This window comes from Pleuronectes platessa, chromosome 6 (assembly GCF_947347685.1).
Source record: "Pleuronectes platessa chromosome 6, fPlePla1.1, whole genome shotgun sequence".
Taxonomy (NCBI): Eukaryota; Metazoa; Chordata; class Actinopteri; order Pleuronectiformes; family Pleuronectidae; genus Pleuronectes; species Pleuronectes platessa.
In genome coordinates, this window is record NC_070631.1 from 7,866,358 (window position 1) to 7,890,153 (window position 23,796).

The 23,796-nt window shown below is 42.5% G+C and overlaps 2 protein-coding genes across 8 annotated transcripts; one reads left to right on the forward strand and one right to left on the reverse strand.

Moving 5' to 3' along the window:
• Nucleotides 1-4,555: 4,555 nt before the first annotated feature.
• raf1a (Raf-1 proto-oncogene, serine/threonine kinase a) lies at nt 4,556-19,797 on the reverse strand. Of its 5 annotated transcripts, XM_053423884.1 has the most exons (18): nt 19,621-19,797; nt 17,236-17,331; nt 12,444-12,670; nt 12,201-12,313; nt 11,960-12,062; nt 11,716-11,873; nt 11,167-11,256; nt 9,851-10,004; nt 9,054-9,078; nt 8,273-8,382; nt 7,988-8,105; nt 7,734-7,818; nt 7,459-7,635; nt 7,328-7,374; nt 7,122-7,240; nt 6,846-6,977; nt 5,889-6,023; nt 4,556-5,802 (listed from the first exon to the last, which is right to left on the reverse strand). In XM_053423884.1, the coding sequence occupies exons 3-18, from the start codon at nt 12,642-12,644 to the stop codon at nt 5,662-5,664; spliced, it is 1,908 nt and encodes a 635-aa protein (XP_053279859.1). In that variant the 5' UTR covers nt 12,645-12,670; nt 17,236-17,331; nt 19,621-19,797; the 3' UTR covers nt 4,556-5,661. The 5 variants fall into 5 exon arrangements, with proteins under 5 accessions (XP_053279859.1, XP_053279858.1, XP_053279857.1 ...); XM_053423883.1 differs by lacking the exon at nt 19,621-19,797 and having other exon boundaries at nt 17,236-17,527; XM_053423882.1 differs by lacking the exons at nt 17,236-17,331; nt 19,621-19,797 and adding an exon at nt 15,290-15,782.
• Nucleotides 18,696-23,263, forward strand: cnbpa (CCHC-type zinc finger, nucleic acid binding protein a). Of its 3 annotated transcripts, none has more exons than XM_053423887.1 (6): nt 18,696-18,830; nt 20,683-20,803; nt 21,002-21,067; nt 21,590-21,646; nt 21,923-22,121; nt 22,250-23,263. In XM_053423887.1, exons 2-6 carry the CDS (start codon nt 20,686-20,688, stop codon nt 22,365-22,367), a joined length of 558 nt encoding a protein of 185 aa, XP_053279862.1. In that variant the 5' UTR covers nt 18,696-18,830; nt 20,683-20,685; the 3' UTR covers nt 22,368-23,263. The 3 variants fall into 3 exon arrangements, with proteins under 3 accessions (XP_053279862.1, XP_053279861.1, XP_053279863.1); XM_053423886.1 differs by having other exon boundaries at nt 18,727-18,862; XM_053423888.1 differs by lacking the exon at nt 21,590-21,646 and having other exon boundaries at nt 18,727-18,862.
• The last annotated feature ends 533 nt before the right edge of the window (nt 23,264-23,796 follow it).

A 23,796-nucleotide genomic window follows, 5' to 3' on the forward strand; every position in this document is an offset into this window, starting at 1 on the left:
CGGTGATTGTGATTGAATATTTGATAAATGATAATTGGATAATTGTTTATTTGGCCAGTGTGTCGAGGTGAAACTTATATTCTCAGACCTGCAGGACTGAACTTATCAAGAGCAATGGTAAATATATGTGCTTATAAAACCGGTGTTGGACTGTTCGAGATCAGAAGACAATATATCGTGGAAAACATTCCGGTCTGGATATTTCCCCTCTGTCACTGGCAATAAAGCTTCATTTGCAATATAAGTTTGGTTCTGTGTCCTTGTATCGTCTGTGTTGTGTTGTGATGCTGTTTCTTACTGGTCGACAATGTCACAGACTCAATCGGTTACACACTCAAGGTGAGGCCACACTACAAAACCTGCACTCAAATGCATGACAAGATAGTTGTAATTAGCTAATGTATACCCTCTGCTCTGTGGTGTCTACCTACCTCATATGTTTACAATGTGGGATACTGATGATTTAATGAATAAACCCTCAATCTGTGAGATATGATCATATTTTATATTCAGCTTTAAACCTTCCTCTATCGTTATATATCTATGTGATCAATATCTCTAGTGCTAAAGTTCTGGATTCCCTGTTGAAGCCCGAGGATCTCACATCAGGAGGGCTGCAGATCCAATCTAACTCCAACACTTCTTCACCCTTAGCACCAGCATCGGTCTCAGGCCCGGTGGCGGTGGCTGAGAAAACAAACCACTTCACGCCCTCAGACATTGGTAGACGATGAGCAACAGTAAAGTCTCTGCTGGAAGATGGAGCCACTGAGAACAAACCTCTTGGAAACTGACGGCTGAAGTGAGAGTGAACAGCTTCACCTGTGATGCTGCTGCAGGCGTTAAGGGCGAGGTCTACTGCTCTAATGATACGAATATTGATTTCTTATAAATTCACTGTGGACCCACGTGGTGACAAGTCTCTGGACATATATTGATTCTAAGCTACAGACTCGTCTATGAGTTGTCAGGCTGATCTGATCAAATTATGAAACGAGTGGAAGCAGCGAAGGATATCTTGACTCATAATGTACCGGAAATAAAAATCTAAATTTGATTAACCTTTCTTTGACAGATACAAACTGAATTACTTTATATTACATTCTGTTGTTGCTGCATACCAGACATTCGTTTGATGTGATTTGGCCAATTGTTGTTTGTTGATCATCCAGGTTGAATGTTTATAATTTTCTTGTTCCACTCCTGGCTCCGAGAAAAAGTATAAAGCTGCTCATAGAGACGTTATTGTGACTTGATTTGTACAGTCTCATTTCTTTATATCTCCTGCTTCTGGAGTTCTGCTGTATCAATTCTTTTTTGCGACCTCAGAGACTTTCTGCAGCACTGAAGCCACCTTCTCTAAAAAAGCACAGGAATACAGAACAAGCAAAGAATCATAATTTTCGCATACACAGTGTCATCCTGCTGCAGGTGTCTGCAAAGTTGTTTCTGGATGAGATGGGGAAAGTGTGGGAAACATATTTTCTGTTTGAAATTTTGATATTGACAACTACATGGGAAAATCGATGCAGCATTTCGGTCCTGTTCTTCTCCCCTGACTGACGACGGTGCACATTTAAAAAATGGAAAACCATCACAGTTTCATATCGAGTGTCAAAGTTATAATTTTTATCTTAGGACCTTAATTTGGAAAACAAAAAGTACATGTATTTATTATCAAGTTATCGTATGTAGTACTTCAATGGGTCTCTTTCTCCAGTAAAATCCAGATTCTATAAATATATGGCTCCTTTAAGAAGGATATGATACCTTTGTATAGTCCCTTGTTATTCATGTCACGAGGGCTCGGTCAGAACTTTAGAAACTGTCAGAAACTGCCAGACACTTTCTGCCTGAAGCCATCCATGGATAACTGGCATGGCTGCAGACTGTGGCAGGAGCAGAGGTTTGCTGAAAGCTGGAGCTGCTCAGGGGTCACGATGCATTAGGTACATTCATGCTGTTTGCTTTATTGAACAGATAAAACATGCTCACCATTGTGTATTGTCAGGATTCCAGATGGTATTGATGTTTCCCCCCCACAACAAGCACACCGCCCCGGCCCGCTGATGGTAAAAGCCACCGCAGAACTTAGAGGAACGACACCATGGGCCCCCGAGGCTCCTACCGAGGAGCTTCCGTCTAGACTCCTCCCAGCTGTCTGCCAAGCTGCTGCACTACGTGAACAACTTGTGCCCGGGTGAGGTGCACTCTGCACCGGCCATCTGCTGCAGGAGGCAGCGAGGGGAGATACACTTCCATCTCAGAGTGAAGGAGAAAATAAAGATGATGTGTGAGAAGCCCAGGGATGTTTGAAAATGATGTAAAACACCTGATACAGAGCTTGGACATGGTTTATTTTAATTATCACTGCCTATGCTTGTTTTAAAAGTGGGCACAATGCTAAGTCATTTTTTGAATTAATCTTTTAATGAATTAAATGTCAAAAGCCCACGACAGCTACCCAGAAGCACAGTTGACATCTTCAGGGGTGTTGTTTGGTTTTCCTTCCACTATATAAGAAAAGCAGCAAATCATCTCATATGAGAAGCTGGAGCAAGTTTCTTTTTTCACCCTTTTCTGCTTGAAAATCTATCAACTTATAAACCAAGTATTCTTTTTTGTTGTATAATTAAATAACACCATTGATTCTGCTGCTCTGAAAAAAGAATGTAGATGGAGAAGTACACAAACACTATGAGTCTATGCCCTTGTTGCCATCTGGTGGCAACACTGAGACATGAGAGGCCTTCCTGCAGCTCACGTGGTATTAAGGTTACATAATCATTCTGATCAGCATGACTGTGCTTTTACTTTGTCACAGAATTTACAAAAACACTAAAATGACAAACTCAATCTAAACACGTGTATGAGTTATTGTTCCAGCATCGTGGATAAAGACCTGGTCTTTTTACGGCATGAGTATTCGAAAACCACACTGACATATGAAGGCAAAAAGGTTTTGTTATTCTGATATAGAGTTGGAGGCCTTAACAGAGAGAAGCAAGAACTGTGAAGTGATGGAGGAGCTTCTAATAAAGACTGGTCCATTGTGTCTGGAGGCTGTTTGTCAAATCATATTGGTATTATCATTATATCAGCATATATATTATCTAAATCTGTCCTCGTCAAAATTCTCTCTGACTGTGCTTCACTCCATTTACTCAACATCTCTCCTGGCCATGAAAATACTTTTAGGTGTTATGATTACATTTCCTGTTACTTATTAAACTATATTTTAGAGAAATTTATTCAACAGCAAGTTACTAACTCATTTTAAGAGTGAAAATTTAAATAGAAAACATATTCAGAGGTCAAATTATCGATCATTTTACATTAAAGACGACAGAAATAAAATGACAATTGCTTTGTGTTGTGGACCTTTATGATTCTTCCCCGTTTTAACCCAATGAATCATATCATGAGCCTTCAGATTTATCTTCTGAGCTTTAGGAACAACTGGACTGGCTCAACCTCGGCTGTCTACAGCAATAAACTGCTTCATATCTCCCAATGCATCAAATGATGTAATCATATATCTCATAACATATTGGCCACAGAAGCCCTAGAATAGGTCCAAGTAAGTTTGACATTTAAAGTATATTTTGTTGATACTAAATGTACTTTATTTGAACGCAGGACTTTTTTCCTGTCATAGAAGTATAACTGTTAAAGGATTATTACGTAGGTCTGTAACAGTAAATGGTTTTACAGTGTATAAAGCATGCTCACACACATCGTGAAGGCACAACCACGAGATGGCGCTGTTGTAGGACAGGGAAATGGGACGTTTGGCTCTGTTGATTTCATTCTGGCCTGTGTGGCTTGTCAGAATGCAGAAATAGAACAGATAAACACATAAGAGAAAAAAAGTGGTATAAAAATAGACAACCAGCAGTCAGCCCATGGTCTGCTCTTATTGTGTTGCTCCACTTTTGCTGACGATCAGGCCTGTTTCACCCTGAGATGGGGCTTTTTCAAACATGTGATTAAAATACTAAAAAAACTGCCATCAGGTTTCTTGCCTTGGGGCTGATCACAAAGAGCCATCAAACATTAAAACCAACTCACACAAATTCCTTCTCATCACAGCAAGTATTCCCCATATTTATGTTAAATTTGCACTGGGACTGAACCAAGCCAAGTGGTCCTGCCCAGCAGGAACTACATGCTGGATGTTTACACTAAAACAAAATATAACTGTCCTCTCTCTTTCCACTGCGTCCCTCCCTTGCTGAATGATGGTTGTTCCACTGGGCCTGCCAGTGGCTGCGCGGCGCACAGTGGCACCAGCCAATGGTGGAATCCCCTGGTTGCGTGTCTGAGCTGGATCCTCTGTGAGCTCACACCACGTTGCTACTGCTGCAGCAAACATTGCCCCCTTCCACGAAGTCTTACACGTGTGTGGGATTTTATGGTTAGTGAACAAGCGGCGAGGCGGTGTAATCTGGTGTCGACCGCCCATCTCACCTGCGTCCGAACGTCCAGCGACACATTATTAACACAGTGATTCATAAATGGATTTCCTCAACAAGAAGGTGACCAACACAATCTCTTCTGGCAAAGAAATTTTAACTTAATTTTATTAAAATATTGAATCGACAACTTTCTCACCAAGTTCACAATAAAACGTTTAACCTCCTGAAAGAGACATGATAAACAAATACAAGTTAGTTTCCAAAAATCATTTAAAATATTTAAGACAACCGCCAAAGTTCCAGCTCGAGATAACCAACGCATGGAAGGACCGATGAGAATGTGGGGAGGGGGGGGGGGGGGGGGGGGTGGGGGGGGGTGTTCTCTGCAGTTCAGTTTACTCCGAGCTACGAAACCACTGTTGAAACACAACCATTGCTTTTGCTGAGATGTGCAAAAGTTTTCCATCATCGCTCACTGTCTGACAGGCTAGAATTCCTCCAAATAGACCCAAAAAAAATAAAGACGATAAAAAGAAGTCAAAGACGATCAGGACAACAATAACAGGACAAATTTCCCATATCTACTCCATTATCATGTGAGACAATGTCAAATTAACTACTACTGTGCAACTAAGTGGACTACATCCAACGGGTTTGTTTGTGATAACAAGAGGAAGTGAAGTTGTGCAGGATCTTTGTCCAGGCGTTGTTTCCTCTTAAGGCAGGTAAGGTCCTCTTCATCAGAAACCAGGGCGACCGGATCGACGGGTGTGCTTCACATCACAGAACCCGCATCAAGAGACGCGCCTGTCCTTCTCTTGAGCTTCCTTCAATGTCCAGTTATCGCTGTCTTCAGTAGGTGTGCGTGCGTGTATTTACAACTTTTACCAAATGCACTGCCACCGCGGAGCCACTGCATACTTCTTAATATGTGCAGTGGTAAAGCAAGGCACCACCTCCATGTATGTTCTTTGTGTCCACTGCAATCCATCATCACTCAGCCCCTCTCAGAGTCAAACTCAGCAGTGCTTCTCTCCACACTTTCCTCTTATCCTCACACATTTTACTGATATGCTTTAGGTTTATGATTGATTGCATGTGCTGTACATTGTTACGCCTATACTGGCATCTGCATGTAGAGAATTTGGTTGTTCTGAGCATTTGGACTATTCAGGATATTTCAAAGAGGAAGACGAGGGGAAGTGTGACGAGAGGAGGAGGAGGGACGGCGCTGCCCGAGCCTCTAGAACACAGGCATTCTGGTGGAAGTCAGAGTGAAGGAGTTGATGTCCTCGGTGTGAGAGGCTCTGTGCAGGGACGGTTCTGAGGCACTGCGGTTTATCTTGGGGAGGGCGTGCTGGAGAAGCTCGATGGAGGACAAGATCTGCAGGAATGAGGAGAAAAAGAAAGATTAGTTAAAAAAAGCACTCTTCATTAACTTTGCTGGCAGTTAATGAGAGCTGTGTTCACCTGCGGGAAGAGTGGCCTCTCGTCCTTGAGCTTCTTGATGCAGTCGGCCACCAGCCTTTTCATGGCTTTGGGGCAGGTCTTGTAGAGCTTACTCAGGTCTGGGGACAAATATCCTCTTCCCACCATGAAGATAATCTGAAAGGGGGGATGACATAAAGAACTGATGAGACTAAGGGAGTGCAGATAAAATAATCTAGAGCTGAACTACTGAGCCACATCAGTGTGACAGACAGGACACCTGAACAATCTGAAATCAGCAGTCCATCCCAGAGAAACTTTACAAACATGGTCTAAGGTGACAGGCATCTCAAACACTGGAGCTATTGTAAAGGCATGAGTGCATGATGCTGCAGAGATAAAGGAGGATAGGAGTACTCTATGTGCTTGCCAGGTCAGCTGAGTGCAAAGTCATTCTACAGTATCAAGAAGACCAGAGGTACAACAGTGGATCATCACAGCACTTATGGGCACATTCTGTACTGCCACTTCAGCCTGATTTAAATAGAGACAGTACACTGAGCGGAACAAGGGGCCAGACACGACCCAAACCAGGTCTTGTGGCCTGTAAGAGGATGAAAAACCACAGACCACATATGCGCACCCATGCACCCCTTTTCTCACACACATACTGGCTTGTGTTACGGCGTCTAAAATTAGGCCAGTGGCTCCAGGGCGTCCGCCTCTGTTCCGTGGTGGGCCCGAGGCCAGCTCCACAGCCCCCTTCAGACAGCGACCCAGTGTCTTTCCACCACCTCCTGGCTTTGGTTTGCAGTCTGACACTGGGACCCAGGCGAGGACCAGGGCATAAACACATGTCTGACTGTTGGGCTACAGCTCTGTATGACATAACCAAATCTAACAAGGTAGCAGAAACTTGCGAGCCTAACGTTTTCCATAAGTTAAAAAAACTAGCATGAGCAGTATTACTACTAAACTAATAAATAAATTTGACTTTACCTGATCTCTATTTGCTAAGAGGGCGTATGGGAGCTCTCCCGTCATGAGCTCAAAAAGAACAATTCCATAGGAATAGACATCAGACTGGAAGCTGTAGGGATTGTTATCCTGCATCCGGATAACCTCAGGAGCCTGTGGACATGGAGGAGAGAAAACTTGAGGGAGGACATTTTCTAGTTTATTTTCTTTAGATGGCGATTTATTGTTATTTACAGCTCAAGTTTCTCATAGCAATCGTCTCATTGCTGTTGAGAAATATAATTGGGGGTTACTCACCATCCAGAGAATGGATCCAGACGGCTGCTCCACCTGAAGGGAGCCGCTCCACCTGGCCTTCACTGTGGCCAGACCAAAGTCCCCAATCTTCACTGTGAGCCCTTCGTGCAAGAAGATATCTACACCACCGTCAAGGAATTTACAGCGAGAAAACACTTAAAGTGCTTTAAGTACAAACACTCTCAAACAGCTGATAAAAAGGATACTGTTGGACTTCATGTCACGATGAATGATGTTCTTTGCGTGCAGGTAGCTGAAAATAGACAGAGATTAAAATAGAGATCTTGTTCTTTTTGGTATTTTTGTTCATCAGAACTATTTCCCATCTGGGACTCACTCCATGCCCTGAGCTGTCTGCCTGGCGATGTCTATGAGTTGGATTATCTTTAAGTTTGTCTCCAGGACATGAAGGTGCTGGTAGAGGCTGCTGCCCTCACACCACTGGGTCACGATGGCCAGGTTGTCCTTCGTCATGTAGCCCATGAACAGCAGGATGTTGACATGTCGTGTTTTCCTGCGACACACAATCGAAGAGGAAATCACCACAACAAAGTTAGTTAAGGATGAAGGTGATTCACGAAAGAATTCAACACTCTTCCACACTCCTCTTACCTCAAGACAGCCACTTCATTCCTGAAGGCCTGGAACTGCTCCGGTGTGGGGTTGGTCACCTTTAAAATCTTCACTGCTACATCACCTGCAACAAAAGCACTCCTCAGCAAACCTTGATGAGTTCTATTGTAAGCCCATTTGGCAACTAGGGCTCACTTTAGTGTGTCGACTAATGTTTTTAAGTGCTAGGTGTAGTTTGCTGGGAAAGTGGTTACACCTGAAAGTGCCCTGCCCAAGCTGAAATGCATTCCTACCATGCCATTTCCCTTTGTACACAGTTCCAAAGGAGCCTGAGCCGATGCGGGAATTCAGGTACACCTCGCTGGCCTCAATCTCCCAGTAGTAACTCGAGTCCCGCTTGTCCCGAGGCCTCTGTATCAACAGGAATCACAGACAGTGCGAATGATGTGTGAGTGACTCGAATGAAACAAAAGAGATTATCATAAACCAATATTCTGTGGCTGTGATTGCACAAATTGCTCAAAGAATTTACTCGATATACAACGCACGAGACGAGGCACACACAGAGTGGAACTTACAATTTTATTTTTCTCATGCGTATTAAAGGACGGGACCCTCTCTCGCTGGGCGGGTGCTGGGGCCATGGAGTGGGACCAGCCTGTAGGGCTTTGATTGGGGGAACTCCCCCCTTCAAAGTACAAAAAGAAGATTTTAGTTGTCTCCAACATTATTTGCTTCACACTGTAGTGGTAAATCTGTGTAAAAAAAAACTATTTTCAATCAGTCAGATCATATCAATTAGACACATTTTCAGTCTGTGACATACATAATGTTAGTTATTACTCTGCAGTGACCATCTACTGTGAATCCCTATCTCGGATGTAACACAGTGGGATATAATAACTCTCTGTGCACAAGTAAAGGTCAAACTCTCTGAAGTGGACAATATATGGTGAATTTTGGACTTTGTCTCAAATCTCAGTCTCCCCCACTCAAAACAGAGCTATGATTGGAAACAGTAAAATAAATCAAATCTCCAATCGAGCTTGTCACATTTAATAATACAGAAACAACCGCGGTAATGGAAAAACTAATTATTGAGATTAATGATAAGCCTTTTTTTTGTCTAATGGCCCATCACATGACATCTAGATCAATCCCACATGATTAGTCTGTACCGCTTCTCTCTTTTTTTTTAAGGACTATTATGTAATGGTTGAACATCAAGGTCAGCTGCTGTGATGAGAACTAAAACTATACAGTCAATTCAAAAAGAAGAAGTAGAATTTGAGCAACACCGTGTATCTAAGAAGACTATATTTGCGGTGAGGGTGAAGGGTTGACCGAGCTGACACTTACCCGAGTCGTGATCACGCATTGCATCCTAGAGAGGCAAAAGAAACAAACACACAAAGGATCTGTCAGCTTGTTCAAACAGTGAACCACACACTGTACTGTCACTCATGGTTTGACTGCCATACTTAAGATGTGAATGCAGATAGCCTGCTTGCAATGCATGCCATTCAGACTGCACACAGACACACTGCTCTCTAACCTTTTCTGGTTTCTCAGGTGAGGCCTCAACAATAGACTGGGAGAAGTGCACAATACCTACTTTCCTCTTCAGCCAGAATCTATGGCACCAGGAGCTGGGGGAGGTACTCGGGCATTCTAGCTACTCCCCAACAGGTTACATTACAACAGGCCAGTGAGGAAAGGAGTGGAAAGGAGGGAAAGGGACACAGTAAAGTAAAGTGAGGAAGGAAAGAACAACGACAAGAGTGATGCTCAGGCTTCCACCTGGACAGAATATATGGGAAATATTCTATAAAGCATGCAGAACTAGTGACCTAATTGTGCAAGAGCACACAGGCCGTGAAAAAGCAGAAACTAAAACTGAACAGGGGGAAGTGAAGTGTCACAGTTTTGAAAAAATGGCTAAAAGAAGATGCTATCAGGGGAACAGGCTTGTCTGTGTACAGGTGGAATATTTAACACAGAGTTAGATAAGAGATAGAAAAGAGAAAGGTGAGGATAGTTGGAATGCCTGAGATGTTCATAAGAGGACAGGATGGCTCTGTGGCAGGAGATATTTTAGGACTGGCAGCGTGAAGCTACAGAAGAACCAAAGGGACCCGTGTATGGTGTGTAGTTACCTCAATCATGCTGAAGTCTACAGGCAGGGTAGTGCTAACCATGTGGACGTTGGGCGTGGAAGTGGAGCGCTGCCTCTGGGAGAGACCAGCGCCTGTGGGTGGGTAGGGCGTGGTGTAGTTGAAGGCATGAGGGGTTGAATATCGGTGGGCTGAGCTGCGGGGGTTAAACAAGGATCAAGATTCAAGATTGAGCAGAAATTGTTTTCCAAGATCTGGTGCCCCCCCCCCCCCCCCCCCCCCCCCCCCGCTTCAAAATGACACACAGCGACGACATTTAAAAAGAAAAACAGATGCTGAATTCTGTCACTTCTTTAAAACTGGGTCGCCGTGGGTGTGGCCACTGTGGTTGCCGCCGGGGCTTTCTGGTTTCATTTGTCATTTTCTGTAATTTTCTCTCACTTTAACCCACTTAGGGATCATCTGTTTATCATCAACTAAAAAACCATCACACATGCAAATCAAATATGGTTAAAAATAATAGATATAACCAAAAATGATAAGCTTAGAAGACGTTATTAGTGTATTTAGCTGTGGCCTTCGTCTTACTGCTGCTGGATGAAATGGGGACAGTGGTACCCTAGCTGAATGAGGTATGTAAACAAAGATCGTATTACATCACACTTGTGACCATGGAGAACACTCCTTGAGAACAATCCCCCTTTTGGCTGCACAGAACTAAGTTTCAAAAGAGCATTTGAGATTGCTCTGCATGGAGCAACTTGATACTTGTTGAGTGCTAATTTGGCAGCTCGCAGAGTTTTTTAACTATTTTAAGGGCTCCCGGAACAACAGGCCCTTTACACACATTGCGTTACATCAGCCCTCAGACCGCTTAGCCTCCATAAAGCTGAGGACGTCATTAAAAACAGGATTTAATTCAATTAAGATTAAGGTTCTCTTGCAATGAGAGCAGAAGTCAAATCAATCAGAGAGGGTTATGTTCCTTCCTTCTTCCTTCATTGCCAGCCCTACTAGCGAAGTGATTTCATTCTGGACAGTTCTCGATTGTGGTTCCCCGATGGTGGAATGAGCTGCAACATGCTATCACTGATAAAAAAACTTGCAAATGTATCTCTACTCGTATGTACAATAGATTCAATCAACAGCTCAAATTCATTTTCCAGTAATCCACTTAGCTGAGGGACTTACAAAGGTTAATTGTTGTTTTGCACTTCCTGCTTTCATCAGACGTTGTTGGCCTGAGGAACACCCTGATACTTAGGTCCCAATATCTCAACCATATTAGGTTTCCTCACATCTACATGATGAATCTATCTCATGTTAATGAAAAGCAACACATGGGTATGTCACCGCACCTTGGAAACCGGGTTAAGGACTCTCTCATTCGCCGGGACGTCAGTGACGGCAGGGACGGGGCACCGCTCTCACCGGGTGTTGGACACAGGCTGAAAGCAGAGAGAATTTAGACAGTGAATAGTGTGCAGCTTGTAAGAGTGTGTGTGTGTAAATCAAATAACAGCTGACTCTCTTCTCTGTCAGTGATATGGATCTTCAAATGATTACACTCCTACATAATGTATGCAAACCAACGCTAATCAGCCTCTATTCTCGGTGCAAGTCTTCAAAGCTGCATATATGCGAACTTACCCAAGCTTAGACCTGCAGTATCATCAACTAGAAACTTTCTAATGCACTAAGACTCTTACTTCAGGTTTTATTAGATTATTATTGATTACATTTAATAAAACTAAAAGCTTACACAGAGAATGGGCTTAGGATGGCATGTTATATTTCTATTTAATAGTTCTTGATGTAATTTTCCAAAGTTACTGTTCTATAATGTACTGGCTAGTTTTTGATGGTCCTTCTACATTGTGCTTTCATTTTAAACTGAAGCCACTTACAGCAGTTGTCTGATATTGCTCCAGTCCACACACATGGTGGGCACTTTGGTGCTGCAATGCTCGTGGAATTTGTAACCACACGTTTGGCAACGGAAACCATTCAAAAGAAACTTCTGGCAAATATCACAGAAAGCAAGTTTCAGATATGTTTTCCGGACCTAAATCAAATGACAGAAAAAAACCATTATTTGTCAAGCAGGGACAAACAGAGCATTGAGGATTTCACAATGATTTAGGTACTCACAAAATTATGCGTTGTCAGAGGGACGTGATCTAAAACCTCCACCAGCAGCTCCTCCCCGATCAGAGAGTAGGAGTCGGTATTCCAATCCATCCGGAGTTTTTTACTGTTACAAAATTCACAAAAAGATTTACATGAAGGGACGTCGAAGCAGACAAAATTTATAAAGTGAATAAGAATGTGACCAGTGCAAACTCAGATCTTATTTTCCCTGGTTTCAAACCCACAACGGTGCTGAGCTCACCTCCTCTGTCCTGGATGCAGCCTGAAGACGGCGCAGCACTGAGGCTGCAGACCTCGCACCTTCAACGCTTTAATCAGGCAATTCTGCAGAGTCATACCCGGTCGCACGTTTACCTGGGCACAACACAAATTCATCAGGATGTACGCAGCAACAACAAATTTACAAAACTGTGTACCAGCGCAGTGTTTCAAAGGTGTTATTTCATGTCTGCAATTTTCTACTTGCAGTGGAAATGGGACTCACCACAGTGCGTTGCTGGTTTGGGAGGTAGACTCGGATAGTGCTGCTAGCCTTGGAGTCGGGCATCTTGCTGTCATCCGAGGAGCGGCGCTGGCAGTGAAAGCCCTGCACCATGGTTGGTGAGAGCAACGGGCCCTCGAACGCAGAGTCCTTCATTCCGAAGCCGTTGCTCAGAGTCTTCCACGCTCCCTGGAGGTGCTCCATTAGTAAAGCCAAGTGCTCTCAGTGGTCTGAAAAAAATAAATAAGCAACACACACACACCAACAGAATTAGTACTCAGACTCCTCACCAAGTGACTTCTTAATTAATATTACATTAGCTCTCGTTCTTTTTTGTAAGGACATTGGTGGTGTGCACACTCTTGAGTACGTGCTTAAATGGATTCCCTGATATCTGTCTTTAGAGTAGCAAACACCACGTCCTGTAGTTCTGCAAAGTGGTTTAAAAAGGGTTTTCACTGAGAAAGTGGCTGTGGCAAAGCAGTAGGAACAAAAGTGGGAAAACAACGATAGATTTGGTTAATGGCATTGAGGACTTATCAGAGGTAATCTCCAAACATAATCTTGGATGGTGGCACGATTGGGGCCATTTTCAGTAAAGAGAGAATAAAGTTTGGACCCGTTTAGCGGTCTCACATGCTCATTTAACTAGTTTATAAAATAACAAACGTGAGGAGTTTCTGACATAAAAGTGGCATCTGCTGTGCTGTGGCGACTCTCTGTTTCTCTTCCATCTGAAAGGCAGCACCGGAGTAATGTAGACAAACTAATCCACTCAGACAAAGAGAATCTCAGGCCAACGTAGAGGTCAGCCGTGTTATTTACAGATATGCTTGGAGCAAACCCTTTCTTCTGTGTGTTGAGACAACTTAAAACGTAACAATAGAGGATTATAAAGATCCCAAACATTTGACAACGAGGAAGTGGCCTGTTGCTGTTGTGAAAATTTAAACCTATTCATTCAACTGCTCAAATACATTATCCAGTAATCAACAAAACAGAGAATCTTAATAAGGTCAATTGAAGCAAAAGATTGTCTTGTACTTCCTGCTTTAATCAGAGGTTGTTGGTCAAAGGAACCCCGTGATTATTAGGCTCCAATATCCCAACCATGATTCATATTAATTTAGAATATTTCGAACATTTATATGTTACGGTCACAATCTTGTCAGGCGACTAAAACTCAACATATGACATTCAATTGTTAAATAACAAAAGAAAGGTAAAGAATAATTTAAGAAATCCTGCTAAACCCCCCAAAAAAGTGGATTTTGGGGGATTTTTTTTGCTAAAACAGCAACAAGGCAGTGACCGGAAAAACTTAAGTTGTTTCAACTCAAGCTGGACGTAGCCATTACAAATAGTCTCCCTCTTCTGCTTTGTTTTCAATACAAACTGAAGGGCTATACACACACACTGACACACACAAGTTTCACAAACTCTTGGTGTTCACTTTCAGAGTGTATACTTTCACCTCGCCAAAGTCTCAATTATCTCTGGTGTGTCTTATACAAAGAGATGCTAACGCTGCAGAGATGAGGACAGCAGTTGGTGGTTTTCTGCACACACAGACACACAGACACCTGTATGTCACTAGCACAGAAGAGCAGGAACTAAATTGTCGCTCTCTTGCACCTATCCCAGCATGCCGCAGGAAATGTGTTCAAAACAAGAGCTGTGATCCGTCAAGAAAAGGACATCAACAAGAAACAATGTGAAACCCTGAATCATTAAGAATCGTGCAGCTATTTGCTTAAAGGTTCAGTGTGTAGAATTTAGTGACATCTAGTGGTGAAGCTGCATGTTGCAGCTGAATACCCCTCACCTCACCAACCCCTTCCAAATATGAAGGAGAACCTGTGGTAGCCTTCAGTTGTCATAAAAACTCAGAAAGGTCTTCAGTTTTTCCAGTTTGGACGGCTGTAAAAAAAAATGGCAGCCTCCGTAGAGAGGACCCACTCCCGATGTAAATAATAGCATTTACATATAAAAGGGCCAGTTCTAGGGTAAATAAAACAACAATTCGTACAACTTAGATAGACAGCTACTTAGATAGCTACTTAGATAGCTAGCTAGATGGACAGACTTTAATGATCCTATTCAAATTAGTGTTATAGCAGCATTTCAAGGGCATTGCACATAGAGCGAGGAACAAATGACTAAATATATTAGACGACAAGACACAAGCGGGCAAATTTGCCTAAAGATGACTAAAATAAAAAAATGTGAATATGATTCATTTTTAATTCATAGTTATTGGAGGAGTAATCCGAGTACAGAAACTATGGGTCTCATAGTTTGATCCCAACTATATTCAACTTCTGCCAAAATATCCCTTTCACCTGAATCTTACACACTGAACCTTTAACTCTGACTCCCAACTGGTCAGTCAACACTTTGCAAACACGCACACACTCACAAGTGCTGCGTGCACAGAGGAGTTTGTGAGAGTTGCCCGAAGTGGTGAAAAGTCAGAAATGGAGGTGAGCTCGAAGTCCGGAGTGTTTTGGCAGCGGAGAGGACGCGTTCTAGAGCAAACATCGCAGCAAACATTTGAATCCACGCGTGCACAGTGAGCGTGTGTTCGACGCGGGCCTGCTGCCTCCAGATAGAACCGTGAAACTCTGCCCGCGGGCCCTCGCACACCGACTATATCCTCCAGCTCCCCCGGTGCACAGCTCGGGCTTTTTCAGCCTCCATTCAAATCTCTCCGCCTCTGACGAAACCTTTCGCTCGGTCGTGTTGACCCGCAGCAGAAGCTGTGAAAACACTTTACATTCGTTTTTTGAAAAAGAAACACGAACCCGACGTGCAGCTGGAAGCCCGAAGCCCGGGAGAGTGTCGCTCACCAAGAGAAGTTAGGAAAGTTGTGCTCCGCCATAACTTCAGGAAAAAGTGGCGTCGGTGACATCATCATATTTGCAACGCATTCAAAGAAGAGAGGAAAAAGCCGAAGTCGCGTAAAACCTGGACACTTCCCCAACTGATCTGGGGTCCGGTGACTGCGGCGACGGCGTGAAGACGTCGAGGTCGCGGGTGCGAGTCGTCCACGAGCCGCTTACACTGATATAAAACGCGTTTTAATGTGCCTGTCGCGGCGGAGACGAAAAAATCCGTCGGTCCCTCAAAGTGACACGACGAGGGATATTCTCCAGGTCCCGTGAGGCGCTTTCAAATTAAAAGTCCCAGAAGTGGCGATTCTGAAACAACATCCACGCTGCTCGGGAGAAAAGGTGGAGAGAGAAAGAGAGAGAAAAAAGGTTCGAGTCCGGGTCGTGCGTCCGTCTGACGCCAGTGATCGAAACAGGAGCTCCCAGGCTCAACCAGAGTTGAGAGCATCAATCACACTGCGCAAACTTGAGCCCTCCCACTTCACTGTTACTGTTGTTTGTACTCATAAAAACACTATATTACATTATTAAAATGTTGGATTCTTAATATATTATAAAAATGTAAATATGTACTACATTAAAAGTGTGTTTAGTTAACATGTATGTCACCTTTGAGGATAAGAGGGAAGGTTTTAATGTCTTAGCAAAAGAAAGGTGCGTTTGAGACATCCAGGCAAATAATGTATTTTTTGTCTAAGTATTAATTGCAAAAGAGTTGTTTGAAAAGCAAAAAAAGAAAAAGCATAGGCCCACTACCGGTTTGGAGTAAAGGAGTTATCCATTATTAACTGCACCATCATCTGGACACTTGGCCGCAGTGCAACACTTTTGGAAATCATGTTGGTTTTGCTCATTAATTGAGCAACCAGTGCAAACAATAAATTTGGTTTTTGTATTTATTAAAAGTGCAAAAGTGTCTTTTGAAAAGCAATAAGTCCATTACCGGTTTGACGTAAAGAAGTAAACCATTATGAACTCCAAGTGCACCATCATCTGGACAGACGGCAACAGTGCAACAATGTGTAGCTTAAGAAAAAAAAATCCACATTAGATTTTTAAAATGTTAGATGCTTAATATATCATAACATTTCTCAATTGCACTGGGTTTAAAATATATTCAGGTAGCCTGTATGTCACTTTTAAGGTTGCGGATCTCATAGGCTCATGCTATCTTTTGCATTTGTTGATGTGTTTATGGCAGGTGTCCTTTCAAAAGCAAAAAACATTTTGTTAAAGTGCAAAAGTGTCTTTTGAAAAGCAATAGGCCGATTACCGGTTTGGTGTAAAGACGTAAGCCAATATTAACTGCACCATCATCTGGAGACATGACAACAGTGCAACACTTTGGACATCATGTTGGAGCCTCCCTCATATTCATAAAAGCAATGTGATATTGTATCATTGTATTATATTAATTTGCTGTCAGTGCAATTCATGGCTAATGTTCAATCACTGTATAAAGTCTGTTTACACTGTATATATTCTGTTTATACTGTATATATTAGATATATTCCTCCTATTTGGTTATGTTTCCTTGCATTTATAAGTATTACATGTTTACTTTTTCTAACTTTACTGATGTCTATTTTCTGACTATTCTCTTTGCTGCTCTAACACAGGGAATGTCCCCGTTGTGGCACAAATAAAGGGTTTTATTTATTTTATCTTAAACATCTGGCCAAAAGACAATATAAATTCAACTTGTGTTACAGTATAAGAGTAGGAAAGATAATCAAGCACAAATATAACATACACAAAAAGCCTGTAAATTGATAGAAATGGATTATCCTTTAGTTGGCATGGAAATAAAATGTTTCCAAAACAGGCCTAAACAAACTAGCTTATGCTTTTCCAAACTAGCCCTTATACAGTGCCATTGTGAAACTGTAAGCTCCACTACTCACCATGTGTTCACCATCATCCCGGTGTGAGTCCCCCGGGGTCCCCTGTAATCACAGATGGCTCATAGGTCCTTTTCAACAAGCGGGAGTTGAAACCATCTGAGAATAAAACAGCGTCATAAGCAACCAGGGAAACGTGTCCTGGTGTCTCCAGCTTACATTGTTTCCATGAAGCAGCAGCAGGAGACAATTTCAGGTGGAAATCTTCCTCATGTATCCCTGTTATGATCCTTATTTAAAGCACATTGTACTTTCAGTCTACCAGTGTAAATCCTCTGCAAACAGCATTTTCAAATGGGACGTCTCATCTGACAAATAAGAGAAATAGCAAATATTGTCTCTCGTGAGGATGAGGGCAGGGCTTTGTCGTTGAGGGGCGTTCTTAAGGTACTCCACCCCACATGCACCAATGTATGTCATCAGTCGGCATGGGTTATTATGGTGATGCACTCTCATGCCATGCAATATTTATTATTATCTTTCCCTGCTTTGTATTAACTGTTGTGATGTGCAAAAAAATAGAGACAGCAGGGAACAGAAATCGCCATCTCAGAGCTTTATAACCAAATCCACCTTAAAAATGAGACGACTGCTCCTCTCCCACTTATTGATCTGACTGAGCACTCAGGCCAGTCAGCTGAGACGCTTCCAGCACCCACGGATTTATTGCTGCCTCCATCAGTTCTTTAGTATTCAAAATGTGATGCATCAGGACTCTATAAATAAGAAGGATCCACATCAGGGCCTATTCAGAAATATAAACACACACCCCACTGTTTGATTATTGTGATCATAGACGTACAATTATAGATTATATCAGTGATTTTAAGAATTTAACTTGCAGACAGATTTCTGGTCATTTCTGTTTTTATTAGTTGCACGGACTGTCACTTGTGATATGTGTAGGAAGTTTAAATATCTGTTTCCCCCTTAACTATTCTCAGTAAGGTAAATACAATTTTCTTTTATTTAAATACATAGTTACTGCTGTGTTAATAGAGAAGAGATTCCACAAACAAGGACCTGACTGCCTTCAATTCAAATGAAAAAAAGCTGTGAGAGGGAGCCTGAGAGTTTACTAAGCGATTAATGTTGCTCTCACAAATCTGTACTTATACACGACAAGTGCTAAGCTAGTAATTCCCTATAGTAAACTGAGATCATCCAACACTACTGATGTCATGAAAACACGTCATATTTCAGGTTGAAATTGGAACAACTATATTTTATGAACTGTGTTTATGTTGTGGCTCCAGTTTTCATCATTTTTGAGAATATCATCATTATTCTTATCATTATATAGTCTTGTGTTTGTTCGTGTTTTCTTTGTAGTAGTTTCTTTGTAGTAGTAATATTAGTAGATTTTTAACTTTCTGTCAGGAATCAATTCAGGGAAACTGGATCACTCTGCTGCCGCGATTGGCTGATTCACAGAGGCGGTGTCCAGACATCCCCGCGTGTGATTGGCCGCTTGCAGGGTAGCCGGCCAATGAGCATGCGGCTTTTTACTGAATGACAATTCAGGAACTCCTGCTCACACACCGCATGTAGCGCAAAGAAGGAGGCGTAAACACTGACACAGCTAGGTAGCCAGCAAGGTAAGAATTAAAAGAGCCCTACAATGGATGAGGTCAGTAGTTATTTTACTCTTGTTAATATTGCAACTTTCATGTGATCAATTTGACTGTGGTGTGAAATGTGCCGTGTGCTCGGGTTCCTTTTGTGAAGACGCGCTCGTGTGGTTTTCTGTAGCGCAGCGTCGGGTTGTGTGTCCGGCCCGCTAGCGTTAGCTCGTCACCACGACTCTGGCGTGTGCGCACTGCGCGGGAAATTTTGTTTTAAAGCCATATTCGCTCGAATAGCCCTCAGAGTCCCTCCACGATCAATCCTCGTCACCATAAGTGGACGATCCAAACCTCCTTACCGGAGGAAGAGGAGCGATCGTCGACTGAACCGTGCTTCTTGGTCGTGGTCGCTCGTTGGAATGCTAGCATGCGCTAGCTAGCAGCGTGAGCGTCTCGCGAGTACGCAGGGAGATCAACGTGACAAGGCCAACGCTAGCACCAACCTTTGGTATTTGATTCTGTTCTGCAAGCACCAAATTAGGTCGGAATTATTGTCCCAGGTCCACTTATCAAGCGTAAAAGACCAAAGCGAGCGCACCATAAGAATCGAGTCATATTTACAGTGTTCAGGCCCTCGGCTCATGTCTTTGCAGATGTTTAATTAACACGTCAAGATGTGCCTGCCCTCTGGAGTTAGCTCTCCCGAGTTAGCATAAGAACGCATACATGCTTCCATGGCCATTTCTGTAGCAGCAGCAACAACGTGCAGCAGTAGATCGGACCGAGTTATGACATAACCTCACATAACCTCACATAACCTCACCTGTTCGGGAGGGAACCGGGAACACGAGTGTCCATGTGGCGAGTGCGGAAAGACCACGACTAGCTGGGGAAATATTATTATGTAAGCTGTGAACCGAGGCCCATCGGGCGAGAGGCTAACGGGGAAAAAAAGCAACAAGTTACCCCCACACTATCTAAACGCGATGAGAAATGTAGCGCAGCGGCCTTGTGTTGTCATCCTACGTCAACATGAATGCACTCATTACAAGGACTGTGATTATTCATTAACTCACATTCTTCCTGACTCAATGTCTTTAGCAGCGTCAGCAAACCGAAGTTTGGCCTATGGCGATCACGGCATGATTCCATTGAGGAAATCATGTAAGTTAGTTCAATAGTTAGATCTAGTCCCCATGCCGATTTTTTTTTAATAGACCCCACAGTTCAACCCCTCCCCCTCCTGTGATTGTAGATTAGATCATTACGATAGACTGTCCCTTCCACTATCGACCTGTGTCTCAAACATGGATACAGTCAAAATCATTTCACCGGCACATGCATGATTATTTAATTGTCTACATGATTCTGGTGGTTCTTGATGGCACAGTATCAATGCCGCCTGCCCCACCCCCCTCCGCTGCTCAGCAGAACCCCCAAATCATCAGCACACCAGCTGTTCTCCTGCCAGTGTGACAACAGCTGAATCCCCTTTAAAATGTACGACTAGTGGTCAACAGGTTTCTACACCAAATGTGATACGCAGCGTAATAAAGTGTGTTACGGCATCTTAAACGATCATGCATTCGGCGAGAGAGACGACCTGGTAGTGTTTAGTTGAACCATAATGTAGAATATGAAAACCCCGTAAACTGATAACCCTCAGTAATTGTTTTGTGACATGTATGATTGATGTCTTGAGGGATGCCCATAAATGCATGTGGTGCCTTTATGGGGGTCAGAGTTCAATTTCCACGAAATGGGAGTTGTTGCTTCACACAAATATTGTCTGAATGAATTGTTTGTGTTTGTGGTTTTGATGTAAAATGCTGTTACACATTTTTAGCTGAATTTTCTTTACTGATATACATGGTTTTTTTTTAAGGTCATGGAGATGAACAGCAGCAGCGAGTGCTTTGGATGTGGCCGCTCTGGTCACTGGATTAAGCATTGTCCCAATGCCAGTGCTGGACGTGGACGCGGCCGGGCAAGGGGACGATCCAAGGGTACAGCTTTTTTTATGCAGAACACACCCAGTGCAAGATGCATTTTATAAAATATAACATATGTAAAGGTTGTCCATTATACCATGTGTAACTGCACTTGCTGTGTCTCGGCCCAGAATTTCTGATGTGAGCATAGTAATTATGTTAAAGCCATAAATTACAAACTTCTCATCTTGTAATATCACTTTGTCCTTACAGAGCTGTTTTGCTATCGTTGTGGAGAACAAGGACACATGGCCCGGGAGTGTGACCAAACTGAGGATGGTGTGTATTCAATTCTGTTTCTTCTCAATTATTTCTATTTAGTTGGTTTGATAATACAATTGAAATGTAATGAAAAGCATCAGCTAGGTCATGCCCACTGCACTGCTAAGGAGGGGTGCTGACACTCTGTATTAGATCAGCCCTGGTGCTAAATTACCATAGTAAAAATAGGCTCAGGTGCCATTGTTTATTTGTTTATGTATAACTTCGGATCAATACTTATCTTGCACATTTTGTCTCAAAAATTCTAGTTCTGATTTATACATTAATCGATGATGCGTTACACTATTCTTAGTTCAGATTAGAGATCTCTCTCTGAGGATGTATTTAACAGGAGTGCGGCTCTCACTCACATGCACCACATGTGCACACGCAGAGACTGAGATGCTTCGGTTTAATACAAATTGCAAAGTGATCACACTTTGAAAAGTGTGGTTACCTTGCAGTAAAGTCAATGCTGACAATACGACTTTGAATGTGTGAGTGGAATCGCGAGTAATTTGTCCAAACATCTTCGAAAAGTCTATCACACACAGGGGGAGAGAAGCGGTTTCCATAGTTCGTCTGCCGCTCCACAAGGTATGTTAGCTCATGTAGGCTACTAGTTAACCAAATTGTACCAAAATGATTAAGGGCACGTTCATAAATTCCATCTGAAGGAGTCGGAGCATCTTAATATTCGGTTTATTGCAGAGATTGGCCGCAGGCAAAGAAAGGTCATAAGTTAATTGTTTTAGCCTAAAAGTAAAGGATGGGGGAAAAGTAGGCCATTATCAGCACACAATGAATAATATTTTATTAGTTATATTGTATTTTGACAAACTTGTTTATTTTGATTGTCTTTGTCATTTCTAGCGTGCTACAACTGCCGCGGGACTGGTCACGTTTTCCGGGACTGCAAGGAGCCCAAAAAGGATAGGGAGCAGCTCTGCTACACCTGCGGCAAAGCTGGTCACGTGGCCCGTGATTGTGATCATGCCAACGAGCAGAAGTGCTACTCCTGCGGTGGGTTTGGCCACATCCAGAAACTTTGCGAGAAGGTGAAATGTTACAGGTGAGTGTCGACTCTTCCTCCTTTTTTGTGCCACCTTACTGCCATTTATGTAACTTTCTCTTTTGAGCAAGTTGCCCCATTTTTTTCTTTCTTTCTCTGAAGAAACTAACACATGTCCTCTCTCCTAGGTGTGGCGAGATCGGTCACGTCGCTGTGAACTGCGGAAAAGCTTGCGAGACTAACTGCTACAACTGCGGAAAGGCGGGCCACCTGGCAAAAGATTGTTCCATGGAAGCCACCGCATAATCAGTGCCCTCTGTTGCCCCTCCTTTTTTCAGATTGATGGTTGGTTGTATTATTTTCTCTGAATCCTCTTCGCTGGCCAAAGGTTGGCTAACAGAGGCTAGTTCCAGGCCAGTGAGCCTCTCAACATATACAATGAAAGGGGTTGAAAAAATATCTTTCTGCATTCAATACAAAAATGTTTTAGTTTGGTAGCGGTGTTATGTATAATGCTTTGTAAAAGAACCCCCCTTTCCAAGCCACTGGCGATCAGAGATCAATAAAATGGGACTACACACATGGGCATCTATAGGACCTCTGAGCTTGTGGATGTGAGTCTCTCTAAAATGAGACAGCTGACGGGAGTAAATAGAAACCGAACTTCCATGTATGGTTATTTTGGTTTGTTTAAGTGGGATATGAGTTGGCCAAGAGAGTATGGTTTTGAACATTTCACAACCTGAAGAATTTCTGCCCAATAAGCAGCCAAGAGGGTGATAACAAACTACATGTTATATTGTTAAGATATACAATTTTGGAGGTGTAAAAGAAACAAGTTCTTTTATAGAAGTCTGTTTACAATTTAAATATCATGTAACAGTCCAAGGTAGACTTTCCTTTTAATAATGGCTTTGGAGTTTGTTTGTTTTTTTTACCTTGGAAAAAAATTAACATCTACAGTTGTCACAACAGCAGAATCAGGAGTTATTTGGGAATGAAAAATCTTTTCACAGAAAACAAAATGTTATTTTTGTACAATATCACTTAGACTACTGTATAAATACCATTTGCTTGTACTCAGTTTTTAAGTCGGAAGGAAAGTGCAACTGAAGTCCTAGAAAATAGAAATGTTAGAAATTTTAAACTATCAATAAAGTTGGAGGAGCACGGGGAGGACTTTTGGTCTGTTTTAAATGTAACACGCGTTTTGCTTGTTTTTTTTGTTATGCTTTTATAGGTTTGTACTCAGGCAATTTCTATATAAGAAGTTCAATCTGATTTACAGTAAAAGTCTGTATAAGTCATAAAAATAATAGTAAGCCTAATTCAGTTTTATTTGCGTAGCACCAAATCCTAATGGACATTATCTCAATGCACTTGAAGAAACTCCTAAAAGAACCAGATTCCGTGTGCGTGTGTTCATGTGCAACTGGACTTGTTTTTTCTCTGAAGCTGAAGAAGCATTGAGGGTGAAAGATTAAACGTAAAAACGAGCATTTCCAGTTGCCTATGCACCCTTTAGCAACTCCTCCAGAAGCCACCTGAAATCGTCAGCGATGACCCGGGGCAAGACTTTCTAATCGGCCGAACAACATTTAACCAACTGGATGAAACTGCCTCCTCTCTTCTCTGCCAAGATGTCCGCAGAGTTACATCTTTACAGGAAAAACACCAGGTTTCTACGCAGGCTTCTAAATAAAGAAGGGCTTTCTGGGTAAATCTTAAAATGGGG

Bases quoted from the DNA above. Each gene is read 5' to 3' on its own strand.
- raf1a (XM_053423885.1), bottom strand. From the start codon at position 12,644: ATGGAGCACCTCCAGGGAGCGTGGAAGACTCTGAGCAACGGCTTCGGA. The intron at 12,314-12,443 runs GTGAGTCCCATT...TGTTGTGCCCAG, and splicing joins CAAACCAGCAACGCACTGTG to GTAAACGTGCGACCGGGTAT. The intron at 11,257-11,715 runs GTAAGTGGCTTC...CTCTGCTTTCAG, and splicing joins AGCAATATCAGACAACTGCT to CCTGTGTCCAACACCCGGTG.
- cnbpa (XM_053423886.1), top strand. The intron at 20,804-21,001 runs GTACAGCTTTTT...TTGTCCTTACAG, and splicing joins GGCAAGGGGACGATCCAAGG to AGCTGTTTTGCTATCGTTGT. The intron at 21,647-21,922 runs GTATGTTAGCTC...TGTCATTTCTAG, and splicing joins TTCGTCTGCCGCTCCACAAG to CGTGCTACAACTGCCGCGGG.